This window comes from Propithecus coquereli, unplaced genomic scaffold, assembly GCF_000956105.1.
Source record: "Propithecus coquereli isolate 6110/MARCELLA unplaced genomic scaffold, Pcoq_1.0 Scaffold487, whole genome shotgun sequence".
NCBI classification, from domain to species: Eukaryota; Metazoa; Chordata; class Mammalia; order Primates; family Indriidae; genus Propithecus; species Propithecus coquereli.
In genome coordinates this window covers 285868-301887 of record NW_012150696.1, presented here as the reverse complement: position 1 = coordinate 301887, position 16020 = coordinate 285868, and the positions used below count along the sequence as shown (strand labels likewise).

At 44.0% G+C, this 16020-nt stretch overlaps 1 protein-coding gene across 3 annotated transcripts in view; it reads right to left on the bottom strand.

Moving 5' to 3' along the window:
- Positions 1-16020, bottom strand: part of ETV6 (ets variant 6) — a 238309-nt gene that overhangs the window by 12641 nt on the left and 209648 nt on the right. For all 3 annotated transcript variants that reach the window (XM_012655798.1, XM_012655799.1, XM_012655800.1), the window contains one exon: positions 8165-8710. In XM_012655798.1, coding sequence (XP_012511252.1) covers positions 8165-8710 — 546 coding nt within the window. The remainder of the gene's footprint in view (positions 1-8164; positions 8711-16020) is intronic.

Below are 16020 nucleotides of genomic sequence, written 5' to 3'. Positions count from 1 at the left end.
ATGCTTAATGCTACATAATAAAACTCACCAAATTCTATAAACATCATCCCACTCCAAAACGAACACGCGGGTGTAAAAATTATTTTTGTATCACAAGGTATTCAAGTTAAGTGCGTTTCTCTTAAACTAAAGGGCCTTCTTCTGTATCAAGGCATATGGAGATTTTAAAGAAATGTCCATTATTTGGATTGTCTCTTCCACGAGAAGTTTATGAAAGGGTTTAGCATGAGTACAGTGCCATTTTCCAACTGCAGAAAGTGAACTCTCTCTTGCTGGGTGAGGTGCCCTGGGCATCCGCAGCTAAAAGACATTGTGAAAAAAATCTCTTCCTGTGGTTAAGAGAAATATTTTCACTCCCACGTCTGTCTCTTACCAGAGACTCATTGTATAAACTCATTGAGCAGACATTGTAAAAAGACGGGCAACTCTCACATAACCAACATGGTTTTTAAAGAAAAAAACCATGCCAGACAAAACTGATGTTTAAAAAAACGTGAGTAGGCAAGTCAAGTTATTGACAAAGGGAATGTTTAATGATGGTGGGTAATTCAAATTTCAGGAAAGCTTCTAAGAAAGTCATTTCATGTTGTTTTAGCTTCCCCAGTAGAATTTTAAATGAAGGTCTGTAAACCAGTGTTCCACGGGTATAATTATAACAGGGAGAGGTTGAGTGTCCCCAATAAATTTTTAAAAATTTATTACCTAAAAATGAATAAATTTATTTCAAGTTCAGCAATTAAAGGAACATACGAAATAAGAAGTTGCTACTATGCTTTATAGCAGTGGTTTTAAAGTGGGGATGATTGAGCCACCCCGGGGGGCATTTGGCAATGTCTGGAGACATTTCTAGAGTGGAGGGTGCTACTGATATCTAGTGGGCAGAGCAGGGATGCTGCTAAATAAATATCCTATAACGCACAGAACAACCCCTTACAACGAAGAATTATTTGGCCCAAATACCCAGAGTACTGAGGTTCAGAAACCTCTGTATAGAAACACGTTTACAGCATTCAGGGGGCCATTGCTGCTTGGTCTCTTTTCTTCCTTCATTTATCTAGAAGCAGAAAGTTGATAAATCTTGTGCAGCCAACTCTGTGTGATACGCAGAGGTGTGTTTACAATGGCCAATTGCTTGTGCTTTGCTGTGGCTTAGGAAAACAGAAGCCATATGTGCACCGTGGCATGCGGGGGAGGGAGACACACGGAGGCAAAGAAGACAAACCTATGCTTCCTGGCTTCATGGGGCAGAGGAACCACAGCTGCAAAGAGGCCGGACCTTTTCACCTCTGATTACATAAGGTGTGGAGAAGGCTGGGAAATGTGCAGGTGAGATTCGGCCCAGCTGCTGCTTTGCTTAGGTGTGGGCGCAGCCGGGGCCCCACACCCAGACACTGCAGCGTAGGGACACTGTATTCCAGCCAAGTGTACCCTTAAACTGGAATTTCCAGTCTCAAGTCCCTTCTATTATTTTCCACCCAGTCACTGTGCTGTTGCTGTTTTAGCTTTCAGAAACATTGTCCTGAAACTTATTTCTCTTTTAGGGCTCTTTGATTTCTCAGTCGTTCACACTGAAAATAACATGCAGCCACTCGAAATATTACTGTTGGGGAGACGGATCCTCCCCTCCCCAAGGCCCATCAGGCCCCAGTCACTGTCCCTCCATCCGCGCCAAATACGGACAGCAGGCAAAGCCTCAGAGGAGCACAAAAGCAGATCTACAAGGAAGTAAGGAAACCAAGGTGGCTTGAAGGGGCGCTCTTGAAACACCTGCGCCACACGCGAGCCCTCCTTGTGAGTGCTCCGTGCAGGCCCCTCGGGGCAGCTGTCCCCACAGTGCCTCTCAGATCTCTGGGGTGGCAGCGCTGTAGTGAAGCAGAGGAGGGGCACTAACATTTAGCGGTTTACCTACTTGTGCTATGTATTCACATGTCTCATGAACAGTCAAAAGTGCCCAGAAATGGGTATTATTCTCATTAACATGGCTAGGAAGGGAAGCCTCAGGGACATTAAGAGCACCTCTGCTTGGGAGACACGAACTGCATTCCAATCCTGCTGACTCCACAGGCCCACACTGCTTCCCCAGGGACACCTCAGGAGCTCTAGAGGGTTCTGGGCTACAAGGCTCTGCAGAAGGTTATTGCCCCGAGACAGTGCAGGAGGAAGTGGCTCTTTCAGCTGGTACCATAAAACCGGAATCCTTGTGGCTTATGGAGCCATCCCATAGCCCGTCTTTTCTCTCCTGCAAACACGGACATTTACACACACGCATGCGTGCGTGCAAAGGTGCTCATGCATGTGCAAGCCCCATGCCTTGCCCCCGTCACTTTCACACTTGTCCCTTTAGACTTTTCTTTTATGGTGTCTTTTAGCCTTCAAGCCTGCTCCTGAGGTTCATTTACAAAAAATTAAAAAAAAGTCCACGTGCTTCATTTGAAACTAATTCACACCAGCACTAAACGCAGCTAGGGAGGAAGTAAGGATGGAAGCAAGAGGTCAGAATGCAGTGTGACTTCCCCGCGTCCTTGAAGCCCCTGAGACAAGCCTCAAGCTGCTTTCCCTGGTTTCATGCTGCTTTTTCTTCATCTCTCTTAAGGTTAGAGGCTTCCCAAATTGAGTGAGTGAGTGAGTGAGTGAGTGAGTGTGTGTGTGTGTGTGTGTGTGTGTGTGTAAGTAACTCATCCTGTCAATAAAACCAAATCAAGAAATTACACCATTTTAGTCAGGTGACAAAGTAAGCAATATGGGAAACTCCACGTCTCCCCGATTAGAACCTTTTTGTTTCTGTTAAGGATGTAAGCTTGATAGATAATAGACATATTTTAAAGTCCCAAAAGGCTGTCTTTAAGGATCTGAAAGATTGCTGCCAAGTGTATGAGAGGGTTGCGGGTTGGAGGTGAGAAGCCTCGAGCTGGGAGGAATCCCACACCTCACCTGCTGTAGGATCAGTAACCCCACCAACCGGTGACATCCTCACAAACCATGAAGTTCACGTTTGCAAAGAGATCGGAGGCTTCCGAAAAAGTTATGAGATAAACACAAAAAAGGAAATACTATCTGTTTGGGTGGGTCATGGACTTTGAACAACCAAATCTGTGCAGACTTCTGAAGTCCTCAGTTTTGTGTAGCAAATGAGGGGCTGTGAATGGATCATAAAACGATTCTCAGTTTACCAAGGAATCTTCTTCCTCAGCAGTTTTGGATTAAGGCCAAGGAAGGGACAAGCAGACTAGGAAATCTGGTAGCTCAGGTTTTAACGGAATTAAATAACCTTATTTTATTGAGAGAGAAAACAAAATGACTTTTAAGATTTAGCTGTCTATAATGAAAACTGAAGTAGAAGCTTATTTTGTCTGAGGGCAATACCCCCTTGACTATATGCCATATGTCCGCAAAGACGAAATTTGGCATTTAGAGATGCTGTACCTCTATCACCTAGAACGATGCCTGGCATATAGTGGATTGGTGATAATCTTTGAATAAATGCAGGAATAACTACATAACTCAAATGTGCAAAGAAACCATTACTTTCGCTTAGCTGTATTTTATTTATGTTAACGATGGTATTGCAACTATTCTGGATTCATCTGCAAATGTAGCCTGCAGTCCAGAACCTGTCTACTCTTGCATTACTTGTTTGTTCCTTTCACACATCTTAGAAGTGCCTTGTCATCTAAAGTCAAGTAATTCCTTGAGAGCAGGGACAGTGTTTTCTACATCTGCATCCCACATTAAGCCTGCGATTCCAAGCACACTGACCATACGAGTAAACAATGCCGTACAGCAGAGGGCATCAGACTTTCTCTGCAAAGGGCCAACCAATAAATACATTAGGCTTTGTTGGCTATACAATCTCTACAATCTCAACTCTGCCTTTGCAGCACGAAAGCACGTATAGACGATACTAAAATGGGCGTGGCTGTTTTCTGGTAAAACTTGATTTACAAAAACAAGTGGTGGATGGATTAGGTGCATGAGCCGTAGTTTCCAACCTCTGCTCTAGAGTCCCAGGCTAAGAGGAAGAATCCTGAACAGAAGCTCTAGGCTGGACTGTGATGTACCTGAAGTTCAGTTCCTTCATCTGTAAAAGACCCTTCTGGCTTTGAAATCATTAAGTCCTAAAAACGAATTTCAGTACATATTGGAAACATGACTCACAGCATCACTGGAGTCACACCCCATCAACCTACAGGTGCTTGAGGCCAATATACTCTTTGGCTACGAAACACATTGGTGGGACACAGGCTAGTAAACTTTGTTAGGTAGAGAAAAGTTTTTTGACAGATGCTTCCTACTATCCCCCTTGCTCCCGAGTAATCCTTTCCTGAAGATAACAAATAGAAAACCGGCACAGAAAGAAGCAACTTGCTCATTGCTCCATACGCTGTTGGCTAGTCAATAAAAAATAGAACCTACGAAACTTGTCTCACTGTCCTGTGTTACATAAACTCTCTCCCATAAATGCTAGCCATTCCAACCTGTTAAACTCTTAATAATAGTCCTTCTTGTGCTTTGAAAAGTGACACCTTTAAAAATAAGCTACATGTTATGTTTAAATAGATCTCATTTGTGGTTTGTCTTTAAAATGTCAACCGCCTACTGAATTTCCTTTATTGATTATCTTAGTTTTTCCATATGGTAAATACCTAAATAAACTGTTATAACTTGGCATGTAATCTCTTACTTGTATGATGCAATTTCATAGATATTATACAATGAAAAAAAAATTTATGAAAAATGATAGGTTTTTAAATTGATCTGGATATACCTGGACTCTTAGATTTACATTTTCTACCTGAAATGGGAAAAAAAAAAAAAATTCTGAGTCTTGTCTTACTTTGCTCCTGGAATTTTTCTCTATCCGGAATGACCTCTTTTTCTCTAATTTCCATTTGTCCATATTCTAAGGATTCTTCTAAGCCCAGCTAAAAGCCAGCCCTTCACACGACTTTCCCTCACATCCCTCCTCTGACCTCCTGCAGTACTTCACAGGAACCCTTCTGAGACACACATCACGTGCCTCACTTTTACCGCTAACTATGCTCAACACTTTCATGATGAAGATTGTGTCTTATACTGCCTTGAACTTGCCCTCACCTTCAACAGTACAGTGGCTTAACACAGAAGGTGTCCAAGTGCATACATCGTAGTGTCCCTGAGCAAACCATATCCAAATGGTAAGAATTTGGCTTTGTTTTGTGACCCACATTCACGAGTAGTGTTTCCCTCAACACCCCCAGCTATGCCCATCAGTGTGGCGTTCGGCAGCACCTTCGTTTCTTTCTGTGCTGTGCTCATTTAAAAAAAGCTTTAAGGAGCTAAGTTTTCTCACCTAACAGCTGCTTTATGGAGATTTAAAGGCTTTTTATGACTGTTCAGTAATGACACAACTTTACATCATACATAGGAATCACCCAATGCCTTTGATCTCTAATAAACAGAATCAATTTTACAAGGATCTGAGCAGTCCAGAACGATACCGGAAGGGTAGGGCAGAGAGGCAGGGTTATCCCAAAAGAAACAAAGGAGCCTAGAACTTTGGTGAGTTCTCTTCGGAGGGTTAAGAATCAAGACAAGTGTCCGATGGCAGATGTATGGAGGTGGGAGAAACTTTAGAGACCACCCAGTCTCGCCTTCTCATCTCACCCCGGAGAAAAACACCACCTTTTGGTTAAATTAGTTAACACATACATTTTGGAGATTACTTTTGGATTTGTCATTATAATGAGCATTAATAATTAGTTTTAGGGGCCTGTCATACTGAGGGAGTTAGTGCATTCTACCAAAGATCTGGGCTCCAGGGTTATTTCACACAAATATTCTGACTTCCTAGAGCTGATTCGTCTGTTCTGAGCGCTCTCAAGAGAAGCATCCGTGGACACCAAGGCTCAATGGAATACTGTCCCCACCAAGAACCTGCATCCATCATCAAACAATGCTGATGTTCAGGAATAAGATTAAAGAAAAAGTAGTTAATTTTAAGAGACTAATACTTTGAAATTGACAAACCTACTAAACAAGGAAAAAAAGAACTCTTCAAGTCAAAACAATTTATATTTATCGCTTTATGGGCTTATTTTAGATTCCCAAGAAGTCTGTGGAGAAGACAGTGTCACAGAGGAGGTAGACAGGACAGACCTTGATGAGAAAGCCAGGCCCACATGGGCAGCAGCCATGGGGTCAGCAGGGACCGTCCTGCAGGGCCTGGACACCCAGCCAGCCCCTCTCTGACCTTACGCACAGGCCTTTGCCTCTCTGGAGCTCAGCTGCCTCTGTGCTTTCCCCTGTACAGATGACCCTTGCACGCAAAATAAATATAGTAGTAATAACCAACCTTAAAGAGTTGCCCTGAGACTTATAAACAAGCAAAAAGTATCTGCAAAGTGTCAAGTACTGCTGTACACACTGTGCAAGGCATGAGACAAGAAGGGTATACATAGGCAAGAGTCTTACCTGCAAAGCACGAGACGGGTCATTTACAGCACTCACAGAAACACACTGACCCCATCTTCTTTCTCTAATTATCTGGGGGAAATTCACATGTTTTGCCTAAGCTCTTTGCTTCTTTAACCCGTTCTTTGTTCCTCAAGTTTCTTTTTTTCCTTTTATTATTAAAACAATCGCAAGTATATGTAAAAGTAGAGAGAACAATAACATGAATCCCCATGCATCCACCACCCAGCCATAGAACCATTGGCTAGCTCGTGACTAACTTCACTTTATGCGTACGCCACCATGCCCCACACCCCCAACCCTGCGGGATTCATTTTGAATTGAATCCCAAACATCTATCATTTCATTTTTTGTAGTATTTTAAACATACAACTCATTTATGTGCCATATTATTTTCTTTATATCCTGATGTAAATTATTTATAACAATAAAATGGAGGCAACAATGGAGGTGCACTTGGGGCCAGAGAAAAATCTAGAAACAAATGATTAAAATAAAAAAAGAATAGTGCATCAAGGCAGAGGTAAAGTAAGCTGTGGGAGTACCTGTTGTTCTGTTGCTATGAGCATGGCTGTACCCTGGTGGTCAGCTGGGGCTCTGTGCTGGGCCACCAGCTCAGGGAGGAAAGGGCATTTCTCACCTTCCCCTGAACAGGTCTGTCCTCTCCTACCCCAGGCCTCCCTTCCGTTACTGAAAGCTCAATCACTTCAGTATCGAGCTCACCTCTGCAAAGCCTTCCTTGGTTCCTCCAGTCAAAATGTACCTTCTTTCTGCTTTGCTTTTTGAGCACTTTATTATTCTGGCACGTAGTAGGTGCTCAATGAATGCTTGTACATTCAATGAATGGGACATAAGGCTTATTTCATCCTGCCTTATATCTTAGTGGTTTTACATTTATCTCCCCCACTAAATTCTAAATTACTTGAGGAAAAAGATATTCCATGCTACATTAGCTCTGTATCCCTACTCCTAATGCATTTATCTGTACATAGTAGGTGCTCAACAAATTCACATGAACGGAGAGATGTTCTAGGAAAAGAGCTAACCTTGTCCAATGGTTAGAGGGTCAAGCTTCTAAAGAATGACTTCACGTAAATTACGGGCAGCCTAGCAAATGGACAATGTATGGATTTTTTTCACTCATTTCTTGCCATAGGTAAGCACATTTGGGCTTGTCATGACAAAAGGAAAAGATTTCGGAAGTGGTTTCCCCTGTCCAAATGACCCAGCAACACCTGCCTCCAATACCACAGTCCTGTCTTCCTCTCCTGCCCCCTCCCAAGGTGAAGGCTGCGATGAGTTACTGCCCCTGCGATGGAATTACAGGCCTGAATCTGAGACAAAGCTTCTTTATGCTGTGTCTGGTCATTAATTAGCTGCTGGAAACTTCAGGACAGGCCCATTAGCATGCTCATAAACCTTTTATTTTAAATGTTTTCGCTTAGCCTTGATTCTGATGTGACTCTCCTTGTAAGCTGGACGTAGGACATTTGTTTCTTAACATTTCTGAGGCTCATTAACCGCTCCATCCCAGCGGCTCATTAACCAAGCCATTAGGGATTTCCCCTCATCCAGGCAGAGGCCTCCGCTCGCCCTCGCAGAGCCCTGGAGGGCGCCTAATTGCGAGTGGTGTGAGGCCAGCTGCAGGGCTCTGAGCGGAGAGCAGCCCTGTCAGGCCGCCCCACGCTGGCGCAGGGCACAGGCGCTCACTCACCTGCTATCCTCCCGATGGGCATGGCGTGCTCTTCGGGCGGGGAGACGGAGACCATGATGTGGTTCACGTAAGCCATGTCTTCGCGATGGGAGAGGTTGATGGGCTTCCCTTCCCTGTGCAGCCCGTCCTCGGAGAGCCTGGACTGTTTGAAATCCATGGAGTGCCGGGGGTTCAGGATCAGGGGGTGCATGATGGGGCTGGGCATGAGCTGGATCACGCGTGTGTTCTCCTGCCGGGGGCTGGATGGCTTCGGGTGGGACTCGGAGGACGGCGGGCAGTGATTGTTCTCCATGGGAGACACTGACAGAGGGTAGGGCTCCTGGTGGTTGTTCTCCTGGTGCAGCCTCGGTCCCTGGGCCCTCTCGGCCGGGGAGAGGCGGCGGATCATGTTGTCCAGGGGGGACCGGAGAGGCCGCTGCTCGGGGTCGGGAGAGGGCCGGTGATTGGTGGTGACGGGTGACCGAGAGCGGTGCAACAGTTCAATGGTGGGAGGGTTGTGGTGCACGTTCTCCACGGACGGCCTGGGGGTCCTCTGGACGCAGTTATCTGTGGAGCAGAGGGAAAGACCATCACAGACGCCAGCGACCCGCAGGACGGGGACCTCGCTGCCGCTGTAAAGGCAGTCGGCAGCAGACCCGCACGTGTGCGTAAACCGCCCTTCTCCCCAGGGTGCGGAGCGTCTTTTTCGCGGCTTAAAAAAAAATTAAAGTGCACATACTTGAAATTATTTTCCTACTGTTAGATACGCTAAGAATGTCTCTAAGCATTCCATTAATCACCTATCAATGGCTTATAAACACAATGAAACCAAACTTCTGTTCTTTTTCTCACTTAACTCTTCCATGTGGCTTTTGGAGATGGATGGGTCTTTAGGGGTTTCTCTCTAGATATTTCTATTGACTTGCATTTCCATAACAAAATTTTCAAATTCTCTACCTTCAAAAGTGTTTGGTATTAAAGATAATGTTAATAGTATTAGTAATAATGATTAATGGATTTTATTGTTTAAAACTTGTAGCACTCCGAAGGAGGAGCCACCACTATTACCCCCGTTTTACAGATGTTAAAACCCAGACATAAAGAACTTAAGCAATTTACCAAAGGTCACAAGCCAGTTGGGGGATTAGAACCAGACTCTGGTCAGATTCTAGAACCTGTATACTCATTACAATAGCTGTCACCTTGCAACATAGAAACTGGGGCACAACATCATATCAAAACTTGTTCTAAGCATGAACAGTGGCACTCATTTATAGAATGACAATCTTGTTGAACCTCAAGGAACTTTTAGGAATACTTTGTTCCTGAGTGTACAGACCCTACAAATGCTCAGAGCTAGGTAGAGGTAAGTAAGGAGCAGGATGGATGGACACTCCTAACAACACCTCTACCCATCTCACTCGAACTTTCAAGCTGGTGACGTCTGAGCCAGGAAAACATCAGATGTGTGCGCAGCTTGGCAATAGAAGTAGCTCTGGAGGCTCAGTTGGGGGATGGAACAGCACATACATGGCTCCAGAAGTCCCTGTGAAGGCTCAGAAAAACAAACCTGCACATGAAAATAGGGATTTCTATAGGGCCCCAAATCTATCTCAATGAGGTCTCTCTGGTCACGTCTGTTTCCAGAGCTGTGTCACCAAAAGTATGTGCGTATTTGCTGGTCCCTGTTCTGGTTACAAACTTGTCCGTGGTTCTAAGTAAAGCAAGTCAAAGTTCTTTGTCCATTAAGACAATACCTGTAAGAACACATATAGGGGTCTGAGAATCTGACAGGACCAATAAACAGAGACAGAGATGCTGGTTTCTTCAAGTTTTAAACAGGGTTAAGAGAAAAATGGGGACTTTTTTCTTTTTATAAGGCCTACTAGATCTTACCTATCATATGAGACATTGAACAAAAGAAATATTCTTTATGATATTAAAAGATCATCTCCTTAAAGGCAACAGGCTTATTCTGTGACTATTGTATAACCAGCTGCCATAAATTCCAAAGTGCTTATCATTACAATAGCTATCAATGGGAGACTGGTTTCATAAATCACACTGTACATCTAAACAATGGAGTACTATGCAACTACAAAAAGCAATGAGTAGAATCTCACTATTTTGCTAAGGACTGGTATCCAGGCTCTATGGTTAGATAAGAAAAGCAAGATGAAGTACTTATGATCTGACATCACTTATCTGAAAAAGGGGAGGGGGGGTTCCAGTTTCAATAGTGGCAGAGTAGCTTCTATTAGCCTTCCTACAGACAGAAATGATAGACTCTGGATAAAACATATTTTAAAAACTATTCAAAGGAACTGGAGAGTCATCAAAAGCAGACAAAAACTGAAGGGGATTTCACTCTTGGAAGAAAATACCGGCACAGGGTGAGATGCATATTTATACAGCTTCCCCCCACCCCCCACCCTGAGGGAGCTCCCCAGTCCATGCAGCATGGGACAGTTAGATGATGAACAGAGAGTTGCTTGAGATGTTAGAGGATAGAGTATGTAGCTGCCAGAATGGCAGAAAATGGAGGAAGCAAATCTCATAAAGAAGGAAGCCTTGGGAGGCGGGGTGGGTAGTGACTAAATCGGCATGTAAAATTACCCTCAAATTCTTGTCTGACTCCTGAACAACACAAGTGCAGGGTTGTGTTCTAAGTTCAATGAAAAGCAACCACTGGATGGTCAAAAGATATCAGCAGGACTCTCAGTTACTGGCTGCTGCAGTGGAGACAGAGTTCAGAGTTTGAGTCTCATCAAGTTAGAAGGCTCCGTAAACACCTCAGGCTGTCCATTACCCCAGAATGGCCACACCTTAGGGATAAGAACTATGCTCCAGGACCGAGGAATCTGGCCAAGGGAAAAAGACAAAACTGAAACAGCTTCGACCTAACGAAATGTCAGACCAAGCCTCAATGTGACTGGCTAGTAATTTAACTGTCTGCTAGAACAAAAATCAACACTCTTCAGAGGAAATGAACATAATCCAGAGTCTCTACAATATAGTACCTGTCACATTTTATCCAATAAAAATTTTTTAGACAAGTGAGGAAACAGGAAAATGTGACCCATAATAAAAAGGAAAGGCAGTCAACAGAAACAGACCTTGAGATATTGGAGTTAGCAAAAAAGGACTTTACAGCAGCTATTATATTAATAAAATAATAAATAACAAATAAGTTCAAGCCCTCAAAGGAAATGATGGTCATAAAGAGTGATGACAGATAGAGACTGTCAAAAGAGAAACAGAAATAGTTAATAAAACAAAATGAAGATTCTACTAAATATAACTGATAAGTACAATTATGAAATGAAAGATTGTACTGGATGGACTTAGTAGCAGATTGGAGATGAGAGAAGAAAAGGTTAGTAAATTTGAAGACAGATCAGTAAAAATGAAATCCCAACAAATCCTCAGTGACTGGTGGAACAATATCAAACAGACTAATACACATGTAATTGGAGTCCAAGAAGGAGAATGTAGAAAGCATGGGGAGGGAGGAAGAGAGAATCATGGCCACATTGTCCACGAATTTGGTAACAACAACAAATGTAAAGATCCAAGAAGCTCAAGCAGGATACATACAATGAAAACCACACCTAGGCACATCATAGTCAAATCGCTGAGAACCAAAGATACAGACAAAACCTTGAAAGCAACCAGGGGAAAAAAAGATACCATTTATGGGGAAAAGTTATACTAATTATGTCTCATACACAAAGGATATGGATGGGAACCTATAGACTGAGAGAGACTTAAGAGATACAGCAACCATTTGCAATGTATAGACCCTCGTTTGAATTCTGATTCAAACTGGAAAAAACATTTGTGAGGTAACTGGCAAAACGTGAACACTATTAGGCTCCATGATTATGATTTTGTAAAGAGTCCTTTTCTTTTAAGACCTATGTTGATATATTTACAGATGAAATGATGTATCTGGGATTTGCTTTAAAAAAATCTGGGATGGTGAAGGAGAGAGTAGATGGAGCATGGAGAAGCGGGACTGGTCATGATTTAACCATCAAAACTGGGGATGGGTACATGGTGGTTCATTATACGATTCTACTTTCGTATAGGCATGATATTTCCCATTATAAAAAGTGTTTTTTTAAGTGTTTAATCAACCTTGCAAGGATACAGGTTGGAATGACAAGCACTAACTTCTTCGCTTTACCTCAAATGCATATAAATGCTTAAAGGGTACTGACTTTGGGGACAAGGCGAGTTTTCTTTTCACAGCTAATGTGCATCTCAATTCTGGCTGCCCATAAAAAAAGAATTAATCTTTTGTCCAGGGTTCACTTTTCATTTGTCACAGAATATGATCATTGTAAGCAACTATTCAAGACAGTTGCATTTTGAACTTTCATATATTTTCTTCCAAAGGCCATTTACAGAATGTCTCTCTTTACTTAAAAGCTTATTAAGGTTTAAAAATACTTAAGGATGATGAAGCCCATGTATCAAAAATTCCCATTTCCTGAATCCATTTCCCATCTGATAAATTTCAAAATGGACACAGGCGTTGGTCAGTAATCTGGTTACCTACAGGCATTCTTTGATGTCCCGGGCTTCAAGGCTCAGTGTGTGGGTGTGCTCTTCTAGCAAGCCTTAGGAAGTCTGGGAGGACTGTAAGAGGAAGAACTTTCATGCCAAGGGTAAAAGAGGAACTGATGTAATGTCCTGGAGAGATTTCACTCTCCGTTCCTGCCCAGATCTTTGGGAACAATGCAGGAGGGTGATAGTGCTCTGGATAATCCAACTCAGATTTTACTTTGGACTCAGGATCCAGGCAGGAACAGGACTTGGAGGAGCTTGATTTATTTATTTCTCTGCAGACACCACTCAAAGAGGAAGTACTTGATGAAGTTGATAACATTAAAGGAAGAGAACTGGATTTGAGGGTATTTAATTCCAGGCTCCTGGTGGTCTGGGCACAACCACTGTCAAGGCTGAAAGGCCTGCAATGAGACCTTCCAAGCTTTGTCTCCGTTTGCAAAGCAGCGCCCACGTATGGCGTGGGCTATGACGTTCCTACCCTGCTGCCTGCTGCCTCTGTCATTATAAGTTGGCAGCAGGGTATGGAAACTTACGAGACCAGAGCCGGCAGGCAGAGAAGCTCCGGACACAGGAAATGCACTGAGCGGACAGTGGGTGCATTAAATCCCCCAGATGTAGGAGTCTTCTGTCTAAAACAAGAAGATTTTTTTGGTCTGGCCTTGATGTCTGGGTTTGTTCTTGGTGAGTTGCCCAGCTGGAAAACTGGGAAATTATCCACGTTGCCCTCATTCTGAAGGTCTTGATATGGGCGGAAAACACACAGGGAAGAAGGAGGGAAAGCCACACATCATTAGTCAGTGTGGGCAGAGAAGGAAAGGAGGAAGAAAGACCACGGACTGGCTGGGAACTGTCATGCTGGATGAAAGTGTTTTCTGATCCCAAACCTTTCTCTTTGTAGACCTTGGTTGGAACAAATAATCCCTTTTTCTTATTACCAGACAGCCCAAAACAAATCAGAACTTTAAATGTGATAATTTTAAACAAGGTCTCATTTCTCTTCTTTCCTTTTATTTATTAGAAATATTTCTCTACTTAAAATTCATCCAAATTTGACCCAATTTAATCATGTTATAAAATAATGAATAACTAGTGAAACTTAAAAAACAAAAAGTGCCTTTAGTGAAAGTCCTGGGTTTTAACTGGGAGGTTTCCAGGGTAGAGCACAGGCTAAGATGGAGTTTGCATCTCACACCCCAGGATCACATTTCCACCATCCAGCTTTCCCCAGGCCCGGGGCGAGGATCAGAGAGTTGGTCAGCTGCAAATCTACAACAGGGCCTGCACGTGACTCCCACGCCTCAGCCGTGGCTCACTGTGGTCCACGTCCTTCCAGGAGGGACCACATCTCAACATGGTTTGGGAAAAAATTAGTGGGAACTATGAATGATATAAAGAGCTACACAAAAGTTAAAGGCTCTAGGTCTTGAGGTGGAATTCAAAATCTATTTCATATGCACACTCAAGTTTTTGAACCCACATTATAAACTGAACTGTGTCTCTCCCAAGAATGTGACCTTATTTGGAAAGAGGGTCCTTGCAGATGTCATTAGTTAGGATGAGGTCATTTGAACCATCCACTACGACTGGTGTCTTGATAAAAAGTTACTTTGGCCATAGAGACAAGCACACTGGGAGAATGCCACGTGAAGATGAAGACCTCCAAGCCAAGGAATGCCAAAAATGGCCAGCACACCACGAGGAGCAAGGAAAGGAGCATGGAACACGTCCTCACTCACAGCCCTCAGAAGGAACCAACCATGGTGACACCTTGATCTCAGACTTCTAGCCCCTATAACTGTGAGATCATAAATTTCTGTTGTTTAAGCCAACTGGCTGTGGTACTATGTCATAGCAGCCCTAGCAAACGAACACGCTACCCCCGACTCTCTTTCCCTGGGGTTCAACTTCTGCTCGGTTTGGAGGCCTTGCACTAGGACCCTGTTCATCTCAACAAGGTGCCAACATCACTGGATTCCCCTGTAGGGCCTGAGAAGTGCCCCAGTGTGGAGTGAACGATTCACATATGTTTGAGGTCGCCAACAATAAACCCTATGTAAGCTCCTCTAATTTTATAAGTCTTTGATGAAAGGAGCTAAGACAAACAAAATTGGTAACGTGTAGCACTCTGAGGCCTAATCTTCATTCCGAGGTGCCAGGCGGGACTGCCTCCAAACAGACGACCTTTGCAGTCGGCACAGAGAGCATATGCAAAACTGCAGACAAGGAGGCTTCCTGCTCTTCCCACAGTGTAGTAGGGGCATCTCTGATGAGTTTCAATGCAGCGGCACCAAGGAAGTGAATTGAGAAACCAAGGGGATTGGATTTCAAATGAATCAATTAGACCTGTGGGGGCAAACCTCTCAATCATTTATGGGGACAGGTGTCACAGTGGCACAAGGAGGTAGCAGAGGAGTCCTGGCGTGGGGAAGAGAGCAAGATAACCCCTTCGCTGACGGCTTCCTTCTCTGGAGGCAAATCAAACTGCTCCCAGCCCCCTTATCTCAAAGGGATCAGGTGGCCTTTCCCTAGGGGTAGAAGGAAGTTTCTTGGTGACTTCCTGTCTATCTTGGGAAAGTTATTCATGCATATTAGGCATCTCTGGCCTCTAAAACTTCTGGCTTAAGAGAGCAAGCTAGCCCTAGGGCTAAAAGCAGATTTCAGGCCACTGGAGGAGGTAGGAGGGCGAGGGGGCCCCCAAGTAAACCGAGGACCCAGACAAGGTGCAAGTAGCCCTTTTACAATCCAGTACCCACCCCATCTGCCACAGCAAACAAATGCTACCTCAGGGGCAAGGTCAGGAGGTCAAAGGTCATGCTGCCCCAGGGCCCTGAAATATAGGAAGCAAAGCAGGAAGAGGAAAGGACCGCAGAAGAGTGGAACGAGGCTGGTCAGGGGGAAAAGGTGTTCAGTGGTGCCTGGAGGCTCTGCTGCCAGGAAGACCAGAAAGTCAAGATCTGGGCCTGTTCTTCTGGGGGGACCTCATTACCTGCTGCCAGATTCAAGAATCACAGAATAGAAAGGGCTGCAAAAAGGTTAATCTTCCAGTTCTTAAATGTGATAGGCAACAGCCAGATGATTAATACGAAGGTTCCAAAGGGGTCACAGAGGACCTGCGGTGTGCCAGGTACTGCCAGGTGACGTGAAAGGCACGCGATGCAGTGCTCACTTCAGAACAGGCTGTGTTCTGAAAGTAATTAAGATTGGCACTTTAAAAGCATTTCCTCACAGAGACTATGGTACAGATGGCACCCAGTTAATCCACGAAGGTGTTCTAGGATAATGGTGTGGGAGGCAACAGGCCT